The sequence below is a fragment of the Azolla caroliniana genome, unplaced genomic scaffold (genome assembly GCF_043228905.1).
Source record: "Azolla caroliniana isolate FFs.n. ecotype wild unplaced genomic scaffold, voAzoCaro1.0.p SCAF_16, whole genome shotgun sequence".
Lineage (NCBI taxonomy): Eukaryota > Viridiplantae > Streptophyta > Polypodiopsida > Salviniales > Salviniaceae > Azolla > Azolla caroliniana.
In genome coordinates this window covers 11,762,608-11,787,342 of record NW_028230451.1, presented here as the reverse complement: position 1 = coordinate 11,787,342, position 24,735 = coordinate 11,762,608, and the positions used below count along the sequence as shown (strand labels likewise).

Sequence of the window (24,735 nt, the reverse complement as noted above, 5' to 3'; positions counted from 1 at the left end):
TAAAGCACCCTCCTCCCACCTTGTATCATGTTGAGTCTTTCTCCTTTGCTAATATACTTAACCTTGCGTATACTCTGTCTCTCTCTCTCTCTCTCTCTCATACACACACATACACACACAGTTCACACCTATTCCGCTTCACAAGAATCCATCTCTTGATTCTTTACATGCTTACATGATTACATGTTTTGCCCCTTGATGTATTGTAGTAGAGTCGATTGTCAAGTGTTCCCTCTCTCAAATTCCATTACCATGGAGTTGTGATCGACCTTTAGCGCGTTTGTGCCTTTGGAACTCATCACAATGTTTCACATACTCATATGTGTCTTAAAACATTGTGGAACACCATAAACCTAGCTAGAGGATCTTACATGTGGTGATGTTAGGTCTAATGCATGTACCTCAATCACCAATATAATCTAATGCTCTAATATGCATCATTATAAGATATGTTCTTTGCTTTGTAGAGGTGTCCTAGTGTCATGATGAAAAACTCACAATGGTGTAAGACTTATCTAGCAATCTCTTTACATAGTTGATAAAGGAACAAGAGCCCTTAGGTTAGGGCTCAAACAAGAGAAATGGTGCTTCATTATCAATGCTAGAGGGGCCTTGACCACTAGTTAGGTGAGAGAAATAGTATGCCAATACGTGATCCCTCACTTTCTATACAAAGATTTTTAAACGAAACTCCAATAGAGGCTGACAGGATATCCTATTCACAACATCGATCTTGTTCATCAATTATAAAAGTGATTGGTGATCCATACAGAAAAAGAAACATCAAGCCTATTAATAGGTAGAGTTGAAACTTTTTGAGGTTGTATATCATCGATAATGTTTACTTTTTACGATGTATGCCCGAAAAGGTTGAGCAAGAGAGTGAGCGTAACGCACGAACAACACAACAACGTCTGCCCCCGATCCCCACAATAAAAAGCCCCTTCGTCTTGGTACTTACATACACCACACGCCATCCATTCATCATGTACATGTTAGAATAAGACTAGTAATAATAATGATAATAAGAAACCAGTAGCAATCATGTCTGTCTATATCTCTTGTTTCTTTGGTTTGCTTCTTCTTATGTGTATGTATGTATGTATGTATGTGTGTATGCATGTATGTATGTATATGCATTCATTCATTCATTCAATCATACTGAAGTATGTACACTATAAAATAAAATGCCCTGCCCTGCCCTGCACCTGTTTCATCTTTTTTCCTTCTTGCTTCCTTACATAATAAAACTTGCAGTGAGGCAGCAGCAGGAGCAGAAGCAGCGTGCGTGATGCATCTATGGCGGGGCATCGGGAGTAAGAAGAAGCTTCTCCTTCTTCCTCTTAGCAGCGGGGAGAGGGCCGGCACTGCCATCACTAGGCTCTTCTCACAGCAAGCATCGTCGTCATTATCATCATCATCATCATCGGCAGCCAAACCCATGAGAGAGGAGGAGGGGGAGAACCTCCGAGAAGCATCAGCGCAGATGCCTGCATCGGCCCTTAGTGGGCCATCCATCGGCCGCCGCTTCTACAAGCGCGCCTATGCCGCCAGAGCTCCTGCTTCCCCGGAGGATGAGGATGGCTACGTGGTAATGCTGGATAATCGTATTCTGAAGACCCCCTCCAAGAAGCAGCTCAAGGTTCCCTCATTTGCCCTCGCTCATGCCATCGCAGCCGAGTGGGAGTATCAGGTTCCTCTCTACCAACACATTTTTGCATTTAGAATGATATGTATGCTTGCATGCAAAAGGTAATGCTCTAATCACTTGTGAGTGTGATGCTGTCTCCTCATGGGCATTGTCGTTTTCTTTTTGTAGGATCAAGAAGCCATTAGACCCTTCACCATGCCTTTAATGAAGCTCACATCCACTGCCATTGATAAAGTGCCAAAAGAAAGGGAGAAAATTATAAAGAACCTGCTAGAGTTTTTCCACACAGATGCTGTCTGTTGTCGTGATAGAGATGATTCTCCTCTTGGTGGTATGTTATTAAACATAACTTTTGGAATGTAACACTGTGATACATGTTTGTACTTTTAGTTGATTACAGCCCTATTCGCTGTTTTTTTTTACTGCCATTATCGAGAAGAATTATCATATCCCATTAGATCGAATTCACATACATAATTTGAAGGGGAATATAAAGCACATAGATGGTATACTTTTTTTGTAGGGGAAAAGAAGACTTTTGATTTGCTATTTACCTTAAAACCAATAGCAGTCAAGGTGTTAGAGGTTTATGGTGAATAAAGCTACATATTTCTGAACAGTTTGTGAGGCGTATTTTAAGGATTTTTTATTCGTTTTTACATCAACGCACCAAAGCAGAGTAGTCTGTAGCTCTTTTTTCATGAAGACTACATCAACATGCTGTAACATGTGATTCATGAAATGCTGTTGCAGAATTGCAAGCGGATGTATTGAATCCTTTGTTGGATTGGATAGAGAAAGAGTTTGGTCATAGACCAAGTCATTCAACAAATATTCTGGTTGATAACCAACCCGATGAAGTTGTGGAGGCATTGGAAAAAGCCTTAAGGAAAGCCAATAATTGGCAATTAACAGCAGTGGATGCCCTCTCAGCAGCATCAAAGTCCCTCGTAGTTGCTATGGCTGTCGCCCGTGGCAAGCTAAGCATAGAAGAAGCGATCCAAGTGATTCGGCTCGAGGAAGACTTCCAGGTAAATTGATACAGATAATGTTAAAATTCATTAGAAACACTGTACATATTTTGTGATTTTCAAGAGAAAACACCATGTGTCTTTTGTGATTTAATTACAAGAAATTACCAAACTGGTTTGTTTCCATTGCTTCTTAGAGCGAAACTAGATTGAAATTTGTTTTTTCCAAAACATTTATTTAAGACTTTCTAGTATTTTGACAGGTTTCAAAAGTTTGTTTAATGGATTTAGTAGGCTTTTCATAGAGAAATAATATAAAAATATGCATATCTTTTTGAATATGAACTCCCCATCTCTTTGGTATGATCATCAGCCTAGGTATTCCACCGTTTCTCTGCATAGATGTCTTCCATCACTACCCAACTCCATGTTTTGCTGGCACAACACTGCATACTAACATTTTTGGTACATTTTGTTTCAGTAAAAAATGCGAGGTATCTTCCTTCTGTTGCTGTTTTTTCTTTTCTTTTGGGGAATCCTTTTATAAATATTTAAAATATCTTTTGTTTATATTTATTGGTCCATGTGAGTATGTGTTTGTATGAATAGAATTCTATTGTTTCAGAGTAGGGAACATGTTTCTCTTGTTTCCTTCTCCTCTGTTTTCTGACATACTAGTAATATGCATGATGCTATCCCTTATTTTTTCCGTAAGCTAATGGGTTTTCCTAAAACACCCCCAATTTTATTGGATGTGATGATCACATCCCATCAGAAGCAGGCTCATAAAAACTAGGGTTTTTAATAATAATGTTTTTTTTATGGTATATTAAATACACACCAATTTAGTCAATATATTCAATGTTGTAGATAACTGACCTTAGAAGTTCAGCAACTTAGCTTTTGAAATAGATCCCGAACTTTCACTCTTTATTTACTGAAGTCTTTTCGGTGTTATGGCACTTCGACTGATTCATTTATGTTTGCTTCAGTATTTGATTACATTAGCTGAAACAAGACCAATCATAGAAGACATTTCTAATTTGTATAACCTGTGTGTTGTTGATAGTTAGGCCCTTGTTATAACTTATTCACATAACCTATATCAAGGTGGTTGCAACTCAATTAGAGTAAACCAAAATTTTTACAGAGCTTAAGAATTAAACTTGGAGCACAAATCAAGAAATGTAAATAAGTGAATCCCAAGACTCCAACTAACTTTACAACTCCGAATCTTATGACACAATATGACTTTGTCAGTTGGTGATTGCAATGATCAAAATTTGTATGCATCTTTGGATACCTTCAGATACCTGTAGATCTGTGGAAAAGAAATGTAGGAAGGTAGATTGGAAGAGTGAACCACATATTCTGATTTGAGCTGTAACATGGTAGTTCTGCCTTTGAGCCATAAAAGTTGTGGAAGGTCTTGCATATTTAATGTCAGAGGGGCAGCATATTCTTGTTTTCAAAGATAACTCTGTTTATTACCACTGATTGATTTTATGGATACTCGCCGTTAGCGAGAGAGGAGGGGCGGGGGGAACAAGCACACTTGGAGAGTGCAGTATGACACATAGTTGTATGCTGTGTTCAGGAAGGATTTTGCAGATGCTTCCTCAGCTTTGATCTGAACAATGCATTTTATGGCCTCTCATGATGAAATGTTTTTGGAACTTTCACATTGATTGGCTGCTCTTTTCTGAAAGAGAGATGATGGCATGATCAGTTGCTCCAAAACACCAAGGGAGTGTGGGCCGTTGGGTGAGGACTGAGAAAGTAGAGAAAATTGTGTAGAAAAATGGACAGAAAACCCTAGTCGCTAAAAGTCCCTATCTCGTTATTTGAGATTTGGGACTAATTCTTATTGATAAGTAACTTTTAGGTCATTTGGGTATGTTCATAAATGGCCAATGTCCAAAAATGATAAAGAGAATGTAGATGCCTATAGTAAAGATATGTCTAGAAAGCTCTCGAAGGGAGCTTTCACATGGAAGGGTAAAAATATACAAAAAGGAGAATCCTTGGGGCTGTTATCCTTCACAACCTCCCACTTAAAGGGACAAGGAAGCTCCTTTAAGCGAAGTAACTTCCACCATCTGTATATATAGCTGATGTTGTGCCTTGGGTAGACGCTTTGTGAGAGCATCTGCAAGATTCTATGAAGTATTGACCTTGATCAACATGATTAGGCATGGCCACTTGTGGACTTGCGTGTATCCACATCACCTGCCATGTCTGAATCACAAAATCCTCCTTTAAGCTAAGTAACTCCCTCCATCTGTATATATAGCTGATGTTGTGCCTTGGGTAGACACTTGGTGAGAGCATTTGCAAGATTTTGTGAAGTATTGACTTTGATCAAAGTGATTAGGCATGGCCACTTGTAGACTTGCTTGTATCCACATCACTTGCCATGTCGGAATCAAAAAATCCTTTTAACTCTAATGGACCCTTTCTGTAACATAGCAATTTATCTTTGGTCCCTTTCATTTTTCTCAAGGTAGATTTGATTGCCTCCCAATGAGCTCTACCAGGATTAGCCATGAGCCTGCAAACAACTCCAACTGTATGAGCAATATCTGGCTGAGTGGCAATCATAAGTGAACCACAAGCTCATGCATATGGAACAATCGTCATGTAATTGGCTACATCATCATCTTTGGGACAATCATCCTTGGAAAGCCTAACATGTGGCTACAATGGCACTCCAAGAGACTTAGCATCAGCCACTTTAAATCTGTCCAGCACTTTTTCAATGTACTTTCCTTGGGATAAATGCAAAGTATACTGCTGCCTATTCCTGTTTGTTCGCATACCCATAATATGCTCAGCTTCCCCAAGGTCTTTCATTGAGAATGCAAAGTTCAGCTTCTGTTTTAGAGCATTCAGAGTGCATTAAATTATTCTAAAATTTGACTCTTTTATGTTCACTCTCAGAGGCATAATCATTTTTTATGAGACTTGCCTCATTAAATACATCTCGGCTGCGATTACCTTCTTGAGTTGAGGTAGCCAAATCCTGTAGCCTGTTTCACCTTCATCTCCATAACCCATAAAGATTCCTTTCATGGACTTTGCGTCTAACTAGCTTCTTAACTTAGGCTTTATATGCACAAAAGCATCACTGCCAAAGATGCATAGGTGGTGGTCATATGAAGCTGATTTGTCAGACCAAACCTTTTCAGGAATGCCACCTTTTAACGACATATGAGGGGATCTATTGCAAACACAAACTGCAGTTTTCAAGGCCTCTCCCCAAAATCCATGAGGGAGATTTAACTCTAGACAATATGCATCTCACCCTCTCACATAAAGTCTTGTTATACCTTTCAGCCACACCATTGGAAGAGGGGCTGTATGGGACTGTTAGATCCTTCTTAATACCAAGATTCGCTCAAAATCTATTAAATTCAGCAGTTATAAACTCACCCCCATTATCAGTGTGTAAGCTTTTAACTTTCTAACTGTTTGGGTAGACATAAATGCATGAAATTTCTTAACTACATCAAAGGCTTCATCCTTAGGTTTTAACAAATATACCCAAAGCTTCCTAGAGTAGTCATCAACAACCGTTTTGGCTCATGTGGTCTAGCCTTTTATGCCTTAATTCCATATGTGAATGGATTTCAGCCAAAGAAATAAACTTGCCCATCAGAGATTTACTATGCAATCAATACAGAGTACCTTTAACAATTAGTCTAGAGCCTTTGATAAGCTTCCATGACCCTTTCTCCAAGAGGGTAATATATCCATGCATATCCATGTGTCCAATAGACAATAAGCTTTTTCTTGATGCTTGGTACATACCTTACATCATGCAAAAACTAGCCCATTAGTACCATCCATTGTGCCAATACCTTCGATAGAACAACCATGGTTATTTCCAAGATATACATGTCCATGGCTACTTGCATGGAAATTAGTATAACACGCCATAATTGGAGTAACGTGAATGATGCACTTGAATCCACAATCCAAGTTTGTGAGAAAACATCATTTAGAGTAAGAAAGGCATCAATTAGATCGCTCTTTGTAATTTGCATATCTTGTGCATGAATATACACAAAAGCATCATTAACTTCACCATGATCTACTTCCATGGTAGCATAAAGAATATTTTTTGCATCTGACGATTCCTCAACGATGACACCCTCCCACATTAGCATTCTCGTTGTGCTTGTCCTTAAAGTTGTTACATGCTTCATTCTTGTTGTCCTTTTCTTCTTGTTACCTGTGTTCTTTCTTTCTAATTCAGCTCTATAGATCTGCAATCAGGCTTCTTATGACCTTCCGACCACATTGATAACAAGTCACTTTAGCCATGGCTTTGCTTTTGCTCCTTTTCCTCTGTAGATTTTCACTTTTCTTTTATGTTCTTCCTCTAGCCACATTGGCTGAACCACTTCCCCCACTAAATTTCCACTTGACTTCCTCATTCAAAATAGGACCCCTTACGATACCAAACGTAAGATTAGGGTTATTCGAGAGTGAAACAACCAATGTTTCCCATGAATCAGGTAATGCCATCAACAAGAAGATGGCCTTAAGCTTAATCTGTAAAGGCAAATAATTGCTCAGTTGCACTTTTTGACTCATCAAGTTGCATACACACGAGCTTACGCATGAGATGAACTTGATTTACAAGCGTGGTAATTTCATAAGTAGCTTGCAGCTTCTCGTATACCTTAAAAGCAATTGTGAGGCACTTCAGATCCACTAAGATCGCATTTGATACAACCATCTTGATGTAAGTGATGGCCTTTGTATTTAGTTTCATCCATACTACAGATGTCATATCTTCAAGCTTGACTTCAAGAAGTGCCCTTTCACAACCTTTAAGATCTCATGTGATACAACCATCTTGATGTAAGTGATGGCCTTTGTATTTAGTTTAATCCATACTATGGATATCATATCTTCAGGCTTGACTTCAAGAAGTGCCCCTTCACAACCTTTAAGAAAGAGAACGCCTAACATTTCTCTCTTTCCATAAATCATAATCACTACCTCAAATCTCTTGATCTCAAACAAGCTTGTGAGATTAGAGGCAGTAGTAGTCATGTTTGCACTTTACAATTTAATAAAAATTTCACTAAAACGGGTAAAATCACCTACTGTCATGTGCACAATCACTTGATGAGAGAAATTCTTCATGATGAAACTCTCTAGCTCTAATATGAGTTGAAAGAGAGATGATGGTGTGGTCAGTTGCTCCAAAACATCAAGGGAGTGGGCTGTTGTGTGAGGAGAGTAGAAAGAAAGAAAGTTATATTAATGTCTTTTAAGAGGCCAAAATGGCCTATAAGACCAAACAAGAGATTACATCTTAAGTGTTGTCTCAACTTTGAGAACAACAAATCAACAAATCAAAATAAAATAAATGTTATTCTGTAAATATAAAAATAAATAAGATAAAAAGAGACAAGGGAAACTGGTTTTTGGCACATGTGAGATTCTCAAGTTAGATGTATTGTAACTTTTGGCTTCGAAAGATCTCTAGCATAGGTTGATCCAAAATGGAAAGGTCTCCGAAGCGAGGGAAGCACGTGTGATGGCGGCAGATAATTGCTTTTATCTGTCGATGACAAGGATGTTGAGGTCGTGGTCCATGGGGCCGGGTAGGGATCGGCAACGGCTCAGCTCAAGCCTAAACCGTTTGGCTTAGCCGGGTTGAAAACGGCGTAGCGGCTCGGCTCGGCTCAAGCCTAAACTGTTTGGCTTAGCCGGCTTGAAAACGGCTTAGTGGCTCGGCTCGGCTCGGCTCGGTTTAGGCTTGAACTTGCCTTAACGGTTTGAGCTCGGCTCGGCTCGGCTTGAGCCTCGCCAAACCAGCCCAAGCCGGCTAAGCCGGCTAAACTGTTTAAGCCGTTTATAAACTTTAGAGAGAGGGTGAGAGAGACAACACACAAGGGGAAAGAGAGAGAGAGAGAGAGGGAGGGAGGGAGAACTACACAGACGTGGAGAGAGAGAGGGAGGGAGGGAGAGCTTAAAGGTAAAGAGGGATGTTTGACGGATCAGCTATTGAGAGATGACGTTCAGCAAAACAGGACTGTAGTAGAGATGAGAGTAGAGACACACAGATCTTTGGTGTACCCAACCGCCTTGATTGGTACACAAGAAAAAAGAAGGTTATTATATTAGTTAACCTTACATAGAAAGTGGTGTGTTCACATTATAAAAGGAGGTGTCCTGTCCAAGTGAACAATGTGTTCACATATACGAATAATTACCTAATTTGTGAACTACGGGCCTTTACACCTAACAACCTCCCACTTAAAGGTCCGATGTGAACATTCAAGTAACTCCCACTAACTGTATGCAATGCTCATGTTGAGCTTTGCCAAGACTTTTAGTGAGAATATCTGCAGGATTATCCTGTGTTTTGATCTTGGTCAATGTGACTAGACCATCCTCCAAAACTTGTCTGATAAAGTGATGTCGCACATCAATGTGTTTGGTGCGCGAATGAAACATGGCATTCTTAGCCAGATACACAGCACTCTGGCTATCACATCCTAACACAGGAGTACTAACAGACATGCCAAGATCTTCACCAAGTCTGCTGAGCCATATAGCTTCCTTTGAAGCTTCTGAAGCTGAAATATATTCAGCTTCAGTAGTACTCAGTGCTACAATCTTTTGCAATTTGGAGCACCAAGACACTGCTCCACCAGCAACTGTAAATATATACCCGCTAGTAGACTTACGTGTATCCAAGTCACCTGCCATGTCTGCATCACAATATCCCTGCAAATTTAATGCACCCTTCCCATAGCATAAACATTTTCTTTGTGTACCTTTAAGATACCTGAAAACACACTTGACAGCCTCCCAATGTGCTTTCCCGGGATTAGACATATAGCGACTAACAACTCCCACTGCATAAGCAATATCTGGACGAGTAGCTACCATAGCATACATTAGAGAACCACATGCTGATGCATAAGGAATTCCCTTCATAGCATTGATTTCCATCTCATCCTTTGGACAATCAGCCTTGCTGAGTTTAAGATATGACGGCAAAGGAACTCCAAGAGACTTTGCTTCTGCCATATTAAATCTGTTAAGCACTTTTTCAATGTACTTTTCTTGTGACAAAAACAACAATTTGTCTTTTCTGTTTCTATTGATTCTCATGCCCAAAATATGCTCTGCATTTCCCAAATCTTTCATAGAGAAGACCAATTTCAGTTGATCTTTTAGAGCATCAAGACTAGTCTTTCTTTTCCCAGCTAGCAACATATCATCCACATATAGAACAAGTATGATAGGACTGTCATCGATATCCTTTTTTGTGTATAAACAATGATCTGCATAGCTACGATCAAAGCCTTGAGAAAGCATAAAAGTATCAAACTTCTTATACCACTGTCGTGGTGCTTGTTTTAGGCCATACAAGCTACGTTTTAGTTTGCATACCAAATGCTCCTTGTTAGAGACTACAAAACCCTCAGGTTGTTTCATGTAGATCTCTTCATCAATATCACCATGCAAAAAAGCGGTCTTTACATCCATTTGGTACAACTCCAAATTAAGCATTGCAGTGAGAGCAAATAGCACACGAAGTGTGGTCATCTTCACAACAGGAGAGAAGACCTCTTGGAAGTCAATACCTTCCTTCTGTGCATAACCCTTGGCAACTAATCTTGCCTTGTATTTTGGTTTCCCTTCAATTTCCTTTACCTTATAAACCCACTTATTTGGAAGAGCTTTCCTTCCTTGAGGTAAGGACACAAGATCCCATGTATCATTTGCATATAAAGATTTTATTTCTTCTTGCATTGCAAGCTCCCACTTACTACTAAGTTCACATGACATTGCCTCCTTATAAGTAAGAGGTTCACCCTCATCTGACAGCATGACATAATGCAAAGAGGGGTCATATCTATATACCTGCCTCCTTGAACGATTAGACCTACGTACCCAATGATCAGTATTTTCTGGGATTGGTTCTAAATCTGGAGGAAAATCATTTTCAGCACTTTCTGGCTGTTGCGAACCATGTCCAGCATGTTGTTCGACATCTATATTTTGTTCTTCAGTACCTTCATCTCGTTGACCAATATCTTCATGAGCATCTCTTTGCTGTCCAACTTCTTCTGGCTCAAAGATAACCGGTTGACCATCATATTCAACCTTTGGTATAGCATCATGAGGTTTATTTTCAGATTTTGTGGATGGCTGTAATTGCTGAAATGTAACGCTCTTAGAGTTCCCAACAGAGGAACAAGCATTTTTCAGCAATTTTTCTTCATTAAAAACAACATCCCGGCTGCGTACAATTTTTCTGGACTGAGGTAACCAAATCCTATAGCCCATTTCACCTTCATCACCATAGCCCATAAAAATGCCCATGGTGGACTTAGCATCGAGCTTATTTCTCAGCTCACTTCTAATGTGTACAAACGCATCACAACCGAAAATTCGTAAATGGTCATATGAAGCTGGTTTGCCAGACCAAACCTCCTCAGGGATTCCATTTTTTAAGGACTTGTTGGGAGAACGATTACATATATGAACCGCAGTTTTTAATGCTTCTCCCCAAAATTCATGAGGGAGATTAGCTGTGGACAGCATGCATCGTACTCGCTCACACAAGGTCCTATTATACCTTTCTGCCACCCCATTTGATGAAGGGTTATATGGAGCAGTAAGCTCTCTTTTAATACCATGTAAGTCACAATAAGACTTAAATTCTGCAGATGTAAACTCACCCCCATTATCTGTTCTGAGACATTTCAGTTTTGTCCCTTTTTGAGTAGTCACAAATGCATGAAAAGATTTAAATGCATCAAATGCATCACCTTTTCTTTTCATCAAGTACACCCAAATCTTCCTAGAATAATCATCGATAAAGGAAATAAAATATGCAGCACCGCCCAAGGATTTTACAGGCATGCTACATACATCAGAATGCACCAAATCTAGCACATTTGGTTTACGAGAGATACCAGAATAATAAGAATTTCTCACTTGTTTGCCAAATAGACAATCATTACAAAAAACCAGCTTTGATCCTTTAACATCAAATCTTTTTAAAGCAGAAAGGACTTCAAGTCCTTTTTGGCTCATATGTCCTAATCTCTTATGCCAAAGCTCTAAACGAGAGTCGAATTCAGCAATAGCAAGAAACTTTCCAGGTAAAGCTTTACATTGCAAACAGTACAGAGTGCCCTTTTTGCAACCTTTCACAATAACCATAGATCCTTTCTTTAGTTTCCATAATCCACCACCGAATAATGTGGTGTAACCATGCAAATCCATCTGTCCTACAGATAGCAAACTTTTCTTTATGCCAGGTACATACCTAACATCTTTGAGCACAAGCTCTTGACCATTATCCAAAGACAAGTGTATGGTTCCAATACCATCAATATTGCAAGCACTATTGTTACCAAGATAAACTTTTCCATAACTGCCTGCATCAAATGTGGTAAAGCACTCCAAACATGGAGTAACATGAAACGAAGCCCCAGAGTCTACTATCCATGTCTGTGTCAATCCATCATCGATTGACAATAAAGCATCAATAACATCTGTTTTGGTGATTTGCATGTCTTGAACATGAGCTATAAAGGCATCACCTGTAATACAAAGTACATCACCATCTTCACCAGATAGCTCTTCAATGATAACATTTGAAGCCATATTAGCTTTCTCTGTTGTATTAAACTTATCCTCTTTGTTTTTCTTCTCTCCAACATTCTTCTTCCTTTCTAGTTCCATCTTCCAATATCTACAATCAGGTTTCTTATGACCTTTACGGCCACAATGATAGCAAGTGATATCTTGCTGTTTTCCTTTCCCTCTACTCTTACTTCTATTTCTTTGTCCTACATTTGGGTTCCTCTTATCATATCTCCCCCTAATATTGTATGCTGAACCACTACCTTCTCTGCTAGATTGTCTTCTAATCTCTTCACTGAGAATAGAGCCCCGCACACCATCGAAGGTCAAGGTGGGGCTATTAGATAGTGAAACAACTAATGTTTCCCACGAATCCGGTAAAGTCATAAGTAGGAAGATAGCTTTGAGCTTGTCATCAAAAGCTGGTAATCCTGAATCTTGTAGTTGGGAGAGAGTACCTGTGAATAAAGATAGATGCTCTGTTGCACCTTTCGACTCATCAAGCCTCATACTGACAAGTTTTCTCATCAAATGCACCTGATTCACAGGAGTAGTATTCTCGTAAGTTTTCTTAAGTTTCTCCCAAACTTGATGGGCAGTAGTCAAGCCCTTTACATCTACAAGAATTTCATCAGAAACAGCCATTTTAATATATGTAATGGCTTTCTTATTCAGAGTGTTCCAAGCATCATTTTCCATGCTCTCTGGTTTCGTTTCTACAAGAGCATCTTCACAATCTCTTAGAAAGAGGATGCCCAGCATACGCTCTTTCCATAATTCGAAACCTTTTCCATCAAATCTCTTGATTTCAAAGAGGTTTTTCACTTCAGCTGAAGTGGAGGCCATTGCTCCCAAGATTTATGACAGATGCCTTCAGAAATTGAGCAGAATACCAATAGAAAAGGGTCAGACAGATTTTTTATTTTTTATTTTTTTTTATTTTTTAAATCTGTGTTTTCTGCTGATTCTGAATCTAAAGAAAAACAGCAAAGTAGAGAAAAGAAATTTGGCTCTGATACCAGTTAAAGGTAAAGAGGGATGTTTGACGGATCAGCTATTGAGAGATGACGTTCAGCAAAACAGGACTGTAGTAGAGATGAGAGTAGAGACACACAGATCTTTGGTGTACCCAACCGCCTTGATTGGTACACAAGAAAAAAGAAGGTTATTATATTAGTTAACCTTACATAGAAAGTGGTGTGTTCACATTATAAAAGGAGGTGTCCTGTCCAAGTGAACAATGTGTTCACATATACGAATAATTACCTAATTTGTGAACTACGGGCCTTTACACCTAACAAGAGCTTGTACAATGTATAGTATATAGTGGATCATCTGAGAGAGAGAGGGAGGTTTGGAAACCGGTTTACAAGCCATTTACCAAATCGGTTCACAAACCGGTTTAGGCTAAACCGGTTTGTGGCTGGGCTCGGCTCAGGTTTGAGATTTCGTAAATGGTTTAGGCTTAGCCGGTTTGTCTTGGATCAGGCCAAACTGGCTAAGCCTAAACCGAACCGTTGCCGATCCCTAGGGCTGGGGCCTACGTGCAAAACAAATTACTATTGCCCGATCAATTGTAACCCCTTTGTTATGTCTTGGTCGGGATCCCATTTGTGTATCCCTTGATTGACTTGTAGCATTAGTAGGAGTGATGGGCCTAATGAAAGTTGTGATTGTTCTTTGTGGATGACCTTGTGTGGCTGTATTCTTCAACAACTTTTGCCGATGTCTCTTGAGCTCTAGCAAAAAAAGTCCTAGGCACCATTGGTCTTCATATTCCATTACCTTGCGTAGCGGGCCAAAGCCTTGTTTAATGAGGCAATGGTATCCCCCTCTGATTTTATAAAAGACACTACAGTGAAAAACATAGTGTTCTTCAGATTCCACTCCTTGATGACACAATTGGTAAATTCTTTCTTCTAGAGGTATTCGTGTATATCTGCTTACCTCAATTTGTAATTGATGTGATGAAGTTCACAATTGCCCTATCACATTGCGCAACGCGTAAGATAGATGTATGTCTATATAAGGTGGCCTGATGATGAATCCATCCTCCGATGTGTGTAAGAAGTGTCTTATAGTGGGCCATCTTCGTACCAAGTGATATTTTGGGGCAATCCATGTTATCTTGTTTTCCAAGTTAATAATATCAGTTCGGATCACTCTATTTTTTTTCCACTTTGGTCATATTTAGATGGGGATAGTTCAAGCTATATTGGAATGGGGGTAGTGCATCTATACTCATGCCATGTGACTCGAACCATTGCTGCATTTCAGCATACCAACAATGAATGTCTCCATTTTTAGCCAGTTGTCTTGACGACATAAGTGCCAAGCTTGGGTACCTTTCTTTAGGGAGCTCCCAAAGACGTTGGATAAATGTCACTGCTCAGAACAATGCCTCTGTGATTATAGGTGCAGCTCCCATCTCTGCCCGGATTTTATCGTGGGGCACTGATGCTTTGCTCCTTATCATGCGGGCAATCATTGACACTAAAGGTCTCTCAAAATCTTTCCAATGATTTGCCTTGTTAAGACTCAGTCCCCATGTTTCTACTCCATAGAGAAGAGTTGATGTGACAAGTGCATCAAATAACCATAGCTGAGTTCGTGGCTCTTGGAACGGCAAATGTGCACATTGTCTCTTGAGAGCACCAAGGGCTGCATATCCACGACAAAGTTGGGCACAAGCAGCCTCCTGTAAGGAGAACCTAGGCCCTGTAAATGTTACGCCTAGGTATGTGGAGCATGTGTATTCCACCTTTTCCTCTCCCAAGAAGAATTCCGGTTCTGATCTTGTTACCCATGCTTGAGTGGTGTTAAACACCATCACTTTAGTTTTATCCATGTTGATTGACAAACCTTTGTCTATACAAAATAGTTCAAGACATTTAGATGTCTTTGTAGTCCCTCGAAGAGTCAGAAATCAGCACAATATCATCAGCATATAGTAATATTTGTATAGCTATGCCTGCCAGGAACCCCCGAATCTCTCTATGTAATGTGATACCTCATCTATATAGAGACCGAAGAGAGTGGGTGATAGTGGGCATCCTTGCTTCACTCCGACTGTGCTAGCCACCGCCTCTGACAAACCCTTAGAAGACCGCACTTTTCCTGACATGGATTCATAGAGTGCATAGATTCCCCATTGCATATCTGTAGGAACACCAAGGTTTTCTAGCTGCTGCATAAGCCGAGCACGTGTCAGTGTCAACAGTGTTTCGGAAATCCACAAAGCAGCATTAAATCCTCTTATTATGTGGTCTGCCCTCCTCAATAAGGGCCTGGAGGGTCAATGTGTGATCCAAAGTTGTGAACCCCTTTCGAAAGCCTGCCTGTCCAACTGAACGGCAGCCATTCCACTCTGCCCATATACTCAATTCTGATTCTAGAATCGAGCCATATAGTTTAGCCAAGTAATGGCCAATCATGATTGTCCTATAGTTGCTTGGCATCATGGCCAAGCATCATTGTCCTATAGTAGAGAAAACTATACAGAAAAATGGAGAGGAAACCCTTGCTGCCAAAAGTCCTTATCTTGTTATTTGAGATTTGGGACCATTTTTTATTGATAAGTAACTTTTAGGTCATTTGGCCATGTTCACACATGGCCAATGACCAAAAATTATAAAGATAATGTAAATGCCTATAACCCTTCAAATTGGGGGCAAATATATAGTGAAGATATATGTCTAGAAAGCTCTCAAAGGGAGCTTTCACATAGATGGGACAAAATATAAACAAAAAAAGGCCTTGGGGCCTTTATCCTCTCTTGGTCCAGGTTTTATGCTAGTTTTGTGTAATTAGTTTAGCCATTTCCATATATATTGTATTTTATATTTTGTATTTGATACAATATATGGCATCCTTATATGATGGCCTGATGATGAATCCATCCTCTGATGTGTGTAAAAGGTGTTTTATAATGTGCCATCTTCCTATCAAGTGATATTTTGGGGCGATCGATGTTATCTTGTTTTCCAAGTTAATAATACCAGTTTGGATCACTCTATTCTTTTCTGCTTTGGTCATGTTTAGATGGGTCAATCCAAGCTATATTGGAATGGGGGTAATGTATTTATGCTTATGCCATGTGATTGAAAAAGAGAGAAGTAACTTGTTCTATGAACAAATACGGCCAGCCATAGACACTGATAAGAAATGTTAAAACAGATTAAAATAGCAAACTCCAGATTTCTGTCATGTGCTTGCTCCCATGAATGTCCCATTTGGAATGCCATTCCTCAATTTATCTCCGATGATTACCTTGAAAGTTGTCACCATGAAATAATGGTAGAATTCTATTGATATATTGTAATTAAAGGAGAAAGTATCATTCCCTCTCTTTAGCATTTGCTTCATCATTTCAAACGTCATTCCCTCTCTTGGACAACCCTAGTTGAGTTTTAGATAAGAGTTTTATACATACTAATAGGCTCATGGTATGTTTCTAATCTTGTTGCAGATTGAAGAATGGGGACTTGTTGAAGGAGGTCATGATATAGACATTGCAGATTTGCGATGCCGGGTAGCTGCAGCATCTGTTTTCTTAAGGTTGTTGTGATGCTTCCACATCAACCGACTGCTTTATGGAAGAAAGTTCCATTCAAAGTATAGTTCCTTAACGTGAGAAAATGTTATTGTTTCAAGAACCAAGGTGTGCTTAAATACCAAATAATAAAATTAGGCATTTTCTGAAACTTATATTGTAAAATTCAGCATCATTTGGGATGTGCTAAGCGATTGATAGAGATGAGCATTGTAGAGTAGATAGATGTGACTATGTTCAATCAATTCTACCTGAAATACTTTTAACTGAGACGAATGTAGATTTTCAGTCTTAATGAAGTGTGTCTCAATGGTTCAGACGCCTTGACATTTCTAAACTATCAAATATTCACCTCTTGGGAACTTCAACCTCATATGAAGTCAATCGACAATGTTTTAATTGATTACATCGGATAATGAAGACTACCTGATAAGATTTTTGCTAGCTATCGGAGAACTTACAATAGAGTATAAAAATACTAAAAACCTTCTCTACATACGGCCACAAAACTATGACTTAAAAGGCTTCATCGATTTAGCTCAAGTTTAAAATTTTGTATATGGTGTGGCTTAGCTTGGCTTTGGGATTCAAGGGTTTGGTTTGATTTGGTTTAAGACTTTATTTTACTGGCGTAATAGCTTGTGGTTTATTCAGCTTCAAATTGGTGTTTAAATGACTTGATGATTTTCGGGTCATTTTTGAAATATTAATTAAATGTAGAAATTAACTTTACAATATGTATACTATTATTATACACTATTATGAAATTTTGACTTTGAATCCTGTTCTCCTTTGGAGTTCAAAACATAACCCTTTTGTGGAAAATTGAGTGCGTTTCCCAATTTTTTGGGTTTGAGCTGAAATTGAACCATGGAATTAGTGGTTTGGCGGTTTGTAGGTGTCTTGACCCGTTCATCTGAGAACAATTTAAAGGTTCACAGTTCGGTTTGAAATTCAGAATTTAAATAGTTCTGAGTTTGTAGCGTCGTAAGTTCAAACCTTTATCTATTACTGGTTGTTTTCTCAAGTGAGTTTTGAAAGCACGTGAAATGTTGAACCTTTATCTATCACGATTCACTCATTGTTCCTCAAGTGAGTTTTGAAAGCATGTCAAATGTTGAACTTTTATTTATCACTAATTATTTTCTCAAGTGAGTTTTCAAAAGCATATGAAATATTGAATTAGTGTGCGTCCACTTAAGCGTGTCATTCTTTTAAGTGCACTTTTTATAGAGGTCAAAACCTAGATAAAAAAATTAGATGCACAAGTAAAATGCACAATAAGTTTTACACATTACGTGCAATCCAATTAAATGCACAATGATTACAATCCAATTAATACCCTATTAGAAGTTTGATTTTGTAACTAAGACTTGTAAAATATCATTTTCCAATGACTAAGATTTGTCAAGATAGCAAGAGCATATAGGTATTCCTTGATAATATTATAAAAAGTTCTCTTTTCTCTTCCCTCACTGATCTTTCAAAAAGCTTGAAAAACCTAAATAAGACCTCATGTAATTTCGTCTCCAAACAGTTTCTGGCAATGACCAAGATTAGTCTAGATAGGATGAAAGGTGAGACATGAAAAAGGACATAATGGAACAATTGATGTCTCATAGTTAGTATCTGATGCATGGATGTTGGACCATTAATCTCTTAGACGTTCCACTATCAGCCGCTTGAAGCATAACATAGTTGGTATCTAATACATGGATGCTGCCCCATAATGTTTAGACGTTGGAATATCAACCATTATCACCCATTGGAAGCATAACTCATTGTGTGGGCTACATGAACTTCTCATGTTTCCTTAACATAGAGACAAAACAACCCCACGAAAGTGGGTCACCAGAATCTTTTGGCAAACCTATCCAATAGGAATTTCCCATCCTCATAAAAAATTTACCATGAAAAAATAAATCCAGCTGCCACAATAATGCTCATTGTTATCAATTCAGAAATTTTTATTAGAAATAGAATTTTTATCATCCATAAAGAGGCCAATTTTGACCTATGGGACCAGAGTATACATGTGTTCTTGATATGTGTCTCCTTCCTGAGAAGGGGTATTCATACATTGAAGCACAAAGTCTTTATGTGTGACTAAAGCATACACATATGAGCTCAACCTTCTAGGTGGTGTCTTACGTATGGCACTTAAGTTATCACTCCCTCGTAGTATGTCAACATATCTTGAACGAATTGCACTATATGTCGAGCATGTGAAGAGCAAGTGACATTCATCATCTACCATGCCTTAATTGCATACTTTGCATGTCTTCAAATTAGTTACATTTTGATACCATGATGCAACTTCAATACCTAACTTGTGAGATTGAGTGCGAAGTAGTGTAAGGGCTCTACGAGCATTACTACTCATATTGGTAATGAGATAAGGTTGGATATGATCAATGAGCATTCTTGCTTTATATTGAGACCAACATTTAGGGTTGACATTTGTAATGTAGTATTCTAGTTTTTTCCTCTTAGCATCTCCCCACTTCATCTTTAATGATTCCACCAACCTTTCCTCAATCATTACATAGTGCATAACATTGCCTGAAAGCTCTAAAAGATCATCCTTATGATAGATACATTGAGAGGGGATAATAAATTTACAAAGGAAAAATCAGCATGCTTCAATGCTGATTTGCTATCAATCAAGAAAAAATTATAATGGTGTGAAAAGAGGCACCCGCCGACCCCCCCCAATGGAACTATTTGTAATTGAGAAGGGATTCATCATGTCTTTTCTCCTAGTATGAGAAATTACATCGAAGAAATATCTATTTACAACACCTCTGAGCACCCCGTGTGGAAAGGATAACAAAATGGTTCTTTCTTTCCATCCAAATTGTACTAATGAAGTCAAAAATTTGGTAAGCATTTGGAGAAGTCCACATGTTGTATATATACAATTCATTTCCCTCTCCAAATGATCATACACAAAGAGAGTTAGATATTAAGTTGGTTGAAAGCATGATTGCATCCCATTACCACTCGTTCTCAAGTGATGTCGAACCACCTTCGGCTTCAACCACAATACCTCCAAATGATAATAACTCTAAAATTTGGAGGTTAAAGGGTGTAAATAATAAAATCCTTGTTTCCGATTCACGATCATAAATTGATCACTTTATAAGACCTCTTCAGCTGGCACGGACAAGGACCCCGCAATGCCACAACTATATATCATGGCATGTGATTGCCTCGTTGTACCAACATCATTAGTACCTACTGAAGAGGCTAATTCGGCAACAAAAAAGACCTTTGATAATAGGATCAAACTTCATTCATGCACATTCAAAGCTGAAATGTGTATTTGATCATGGATGGATGTTTTACAAGAATCTAATGTTCGGTTGACGGATAATTTTCATGCTACTTATGAAGAACTAAGAATGGATTTGGATGATCTTGTTGGTGAAGACGAGGTAATAGATTATATATTACATGATGGTCAATGGAAAATAAGGTGTGCATACTTTTTACTATTTTGTTTTTTATTTGAGTCTTTAATTATTATTTTTATTACTAAGTACATACTTGTTTTATGTATTTTATACATACTGGAACCATGTTGATTCTTCACAAGTTAGGGACAATGGCAATTGCAATTGGAGATCGTCAAAGTCATTGTAATTTTTACTATTTTGTATTTTATTTGATTCTTTAAATTCTTTAGAAAATGTTGTGTAAATTTTTGTTTATTATGATGTTCTAGAGTCTCTAGTTTGGTTCGATCTATAGTTCAATTTTGGTTGGATTATGTCGAAAACTATTTGGTTTGGTTTGGTTTTGATTTATGTGAAACCGGTTTGGTCTTGATCTATGATAACCCAGTTTGGTTTTGATTTGTGGTAAACCAGTTTGGTTGGGTTCTAAAATTTTCGTAAACGGTTTGGTTTCTCTTTCTTTTTAAACAGTTTGGTTTAAATGACTTCAAAAATTTTAAACGGTTTGGTTTTTATTATGAATAAATGGTTTGGTTTGTTTTAAGGCTAAGACCGGACCGAACAGAAACCGAACCATGCCCATTGCTATTCACAACAAATATCCACATAAGCGAAGTCCGAAGTCCTTCTTTATGACTCGAGGAACTCGTCGTTGAAAAGGGGAAATAATGTCATGATGACAAACATTTTGGCTTACAAGGATTTGAACCCACAATATCTTGGTATACATGTTAAACCTTTAACAATTATGGTAACATATACTGTGGTGGTCACATGGACCACACCTAGATTAGGCCCCTACCAAGCCCCATGCACCACACATAGACCACACCCAAATTAGGCCCCTACCAAGCCTCATGCACCACACCCAAACTAGGCCCCCACCAAGCCCCATAATTAGTAGAGCTAATTGGAGCGGGAGAACACCCTCCACGCTAAGAGAGAGTCTATAAAATGTAACTTGAGACATAATGAAAGGGGGCGATTCTTGAGAGCATTTCACATCTTGGTGGAGAAGACGGGCAAAGCCACCCCAACTCACGACCCCAACAACGCCCGCCACGATGCAACACGACAACAACGACGACAACGCAAACTCGATGAATCCGGAATTCCTACAACACAATCAAGGACACCAGCCCACATCGCCAATCGACCAACTGGTTCAAGCTCTGTCCAACATCATTTTACAAGTTAACCATACTAACCAAGCCATGTTGTCCTTTCTTTCAGCACGATCCGAGCCACAACAAAATCTCCCGGACTCTCGAGTTCGCCCAAAACCGTTCTCCGGCCTACCATCGGAAGACGTCCTCTCTTGGCTGGATCATTTCGAAATGGTGGCCAGTTACCACCAGTGGCCACACCCTCGGAAGGCAATGGAGATGAAGACACTCCTCGAGAATATCGCGACAACATGGCTTGTACAACAACCCGAAGAGACACGCAACGACTGGGATCTGTTACGGGCAGCCATGATTCGGAATTTTGCTCATCAAGACTCCCGCCAAACGGCCCTACAACAACTTGAGTCAATTACCCAACAACCACGCGAACCCATCACCCAGTTCGCGGTTCGTTTTGTGCAGATCCTACGCTGGGCTGACGCCAACATGTCGGAGGACATGAAGTTGTTTTTTTTCTGGCCGTGTATACGACATGACCTCCGCCGCCGTGTACACGATCAAGGCCCGACGACACTACACGAAGCCATCCTCACTGCCCAACGCATCGAAGCTGCAGACGCGCACGACATGCACACACCAGGTAATCTCAGTCATGATCATACAAACACTATACCAGCCGTCACTCCCATGGACATCGACATCCAGAATGCGCAATTACGTGCCAAGCGTGCATTGCCCGAACGAGACAGCCAGGGACGCCCCAAATGTTTCTACTGCAACAACTATGGCCACATTCGGCGTCACTACCGAAAGTGGCAGAATCACCAACAGAAGCAGAACGTCCAATTAGCTGACGCTGCCTCCCTCTCTGAGCTCCCATTTCGGGCCCTTTACGGAAGGGACCCGCGCTTACCCCCAGAAGTGGCAGTCCCGCAACCAACCACACAACTCCACGCTCACGCAGTGTCTTGGTGGTCCCACCTACAACAACTCCAGCCCCTCCTCCGCAAAGCCATCACGAGCAACCTGCACCAGGCACAACTACGCCAAAAACGACAACACGATATAGGCCGTGTCGACCATCAATACCACGTCGGTGACAAAGTCCTCGTCTACTTCCCCATCCGTCGTCGCGGTCTCAACGAATCGCTCATGCACCGATGGATCAGTCCCTTCGAAGTTCAAAAGCAGATACACGACACTACATACCTGCTCCGCCGCGCCTCCAACAACCGTCCTACCTTTGCTCACCAGTCTCGCATGAAGCCCTTCCATCAACTACCACCGCCCCCGCCCACACTCATGCCTACGCCCACGCCTGTGTCATCCCCCCGTCTAGAACCGTCGTCCACGCCTCGTCGCACTTCGACTGCACAATAACTTTTTTTTTACAAGGGGGAATTGTGGTGGTCACATGGACCACACCTAGATTAGGCCCCTACCAAGCCCCATGCACCACACATAGACCACACCCAAATTAGGCCCCTACCAAGCCTCATGCACCACACCCAAACTAGGCCCCCACCAAGCCCCATAATTAGTAGAGCTAATTGGAGCGGGAGAACACCCTCCACGCTAAGAGAGAGTCTATAAAATGTAACTTGAGACATAATGAAAGGGGGCAATTCTTGAGAGCATTTCACAATACAATATATAATTTACAAGAATTATATTATTAGTTATTATAAGATATTTAGAGTATTCTAAAACATTCTAGAATATTCTATGATTATCTTAAATATCATAAATATCTAAAAAACTCTAGAACATTCTAGAATACTCCATAAGGACATATAAATAGGTGTCTACTCATTCATCAAAACTCATTTAGTTCAACACCAGTGTTCAGCCCCTTAGCCTAATCTTTGTAACCCTTGTTCTCTTATAATATAAACTCCTTTCCGTTTCAAGTCTTCTTTTTCTCTCTCTACCTTCTATCTTCATCTTATTCTATTCTCTCTCTTTCTCTCTCTCTCTCTTTCTCACATGTCACAACACTTGCCTAGATATCTCCTTCAAATTAGCTTAATTCTTTGCTTGTGGAAGAGTGCATTGAACTAGGCAATGTTACCCAAAATAACAAATTAGTTGGCCAAGTGCGTGATTTAGGCATGCAAAATAACTGTGTTTTTGAACACTTCATATAACAATTCTTTGAGTCCTCTAACTTTGTAACGACCCAACCTAGCCCTACACCTTATTGTGTAGAACCATTAATGAAGGAAGTTGCTAGTGAGCTTTTGGAGGAGGAGAAGGTAGTGCATATGTTGTCGAAGGACACACTTGCGCAATAGGTGAAGAGACTAGGGAAAATGGATTGTCGTCATGAAAAAGGCAGAAGAAGGGAGTTGCAGAAGAAGGGAGCTCCATCAAGGAAGGAACTAGCTACTTGGTCAAGGCCCTAAATTTACATTTTAGTGGAACTTTCCTTTAGTGGATTATGACGAGAATATGCGGAATAATTCTCGGCCACAACCGAGTCTTCAATCACTTCGTTGTGAATTACAAACATAGCAATGGGAATGTGGAGATAGATGAACGTATACACAAAACACTAAAAGAGAGTGTACACAGTATGTTAACGTGGAAAACCCTAAATGGGAAAAAACCACGGGAGCCCACAGACTCCAAACTATCACTATGTCAAAGAATACAACAGGGGGCACAGAGGCAATGACCTCGTGCTCACTCTCTTCGCCTCGTGGCGGTTACAATAGAGAATCACTCTATATCTAACTCTCTCTCTCTCTCTCTGCTACGCTCTATATAGTAGTTACACCAAATAACTCTATATCACAGGAAAAATGACAACACAATGATACACACACACTTTGTTTACCCTAGGTCATATTTATACTAATATGACATCAGGACTATTTACAAATATAGCTCCATTGGGCTCTCAAAAACATATTTCCATATATGTCCCTTCATCCGGTGAGAGGTTCTCACCGGGCCTGCGTCATCCGGTTCTCACCGGGTCTTCTGTTGCCGGGTACTCATCATCCCATCTGGAGGGACCGAAATCCTAACAAACCCCCTCTTCACTCCGGCATGGGATGCCTCGTCAGTCCGATCCGTTTCCGGCATGCACCCAACTTGTCGGGTGTCAACACCTTGATCAACATATCCGACCCATTCTCCTCAGTGTGGATCTTCGTCATCACGAACTCTTGATCTTCCACTCGCTCCCGAATCCAGTGGTACCTCTGCTGGATGTGCTTCGTCTTGGAATGATACGTTGCGTTCTTCGCAAGGTGGATGACACTGTTGCAATGGAGCCGGTATTCCTCTTGCCAGATCCCTAGCTCTTCGATGAAGTCCTTCATCCATAGTATTTCCTTGC

General features: G+C 39.8%; 2 protein-coding genes across 2 annotated transcripts; one reads left to right on the top strand and one right to left on the bottom strand.

Moving 5' to 3' along the window:
- The first annotated feature begins 1,242 nt into the window (after positions 1-1,242).
- LOC147853970 (uncharacterized) lies at positions 1,243-17,121 on the top strand. The gene is made up of 4 exons (XM_087332628.1): positions 1,243-1,693; positions 1,820-1,982; positions 2,405-2,682; positions 16,721-17,121. The coding sequence occupies exons 1-4, from the start codon at positions 1,292-1,294 to the stop codon at positions 16,817-16,819; spliced, it is 942 nt and encodes a 313-aa protein (XP_087188754.1). The 5' UTR covers positions 1,243-1,291; the 3' UTR covers positions 16,820-17,121.
- Positions 14,030-15,451, bottom strand: LOC147853971 (uncharacterized). Its single transcript, XM_087332629.1, has 2 exons — positions 15,263-15,451; positions 14,030-15,120 (listed from the first exon to the last, which is right to left on the bottom strand). Exon 2 carries the CDS (start codon positions 15,098-15,100, stop codon positions 14,642-14,644), a length of 459 nt encoding a protein of 152 aa, XP_087188755.1. The 5' UTR covers positions 15,101-15,120; positions 15,263-15,451; the 3' UTR covers positions 14,030-14,641.
- Positions 17,122-24,735: the final 7,614 nt, after the last annotated feature.

Coding starts and splice junctions, on each gene's coding strand:
- LOC147853970 (XM_087332628.1), top strand. CDS start 1,292: ATGCATCTATGGCGGGGCATCGGGAGTAAGAAGAAGCTTCTCCTTCTT. Junction 1,983..2,404: donor AGATGATTCTCCTCTTGGTG/GTATGTTATTAA, acceptor ATGCTGTTGCAG/AATTGCAAGCGGATGTATTG. Junction 2,683..16,720: donor GGCTCGAGGAAGACTTCCAG/GTAAATTGATAC, acceptor ATCTTGTTGCAG/ATTGAAGAATGGGGACTTGT.
- LOC147853971 (XM_087332629.1), bottom strand. CDS start 15,100: ATGGATAAAACTAAAGTGATGGTGTTTAACACCACTCAAGCATGGGTA.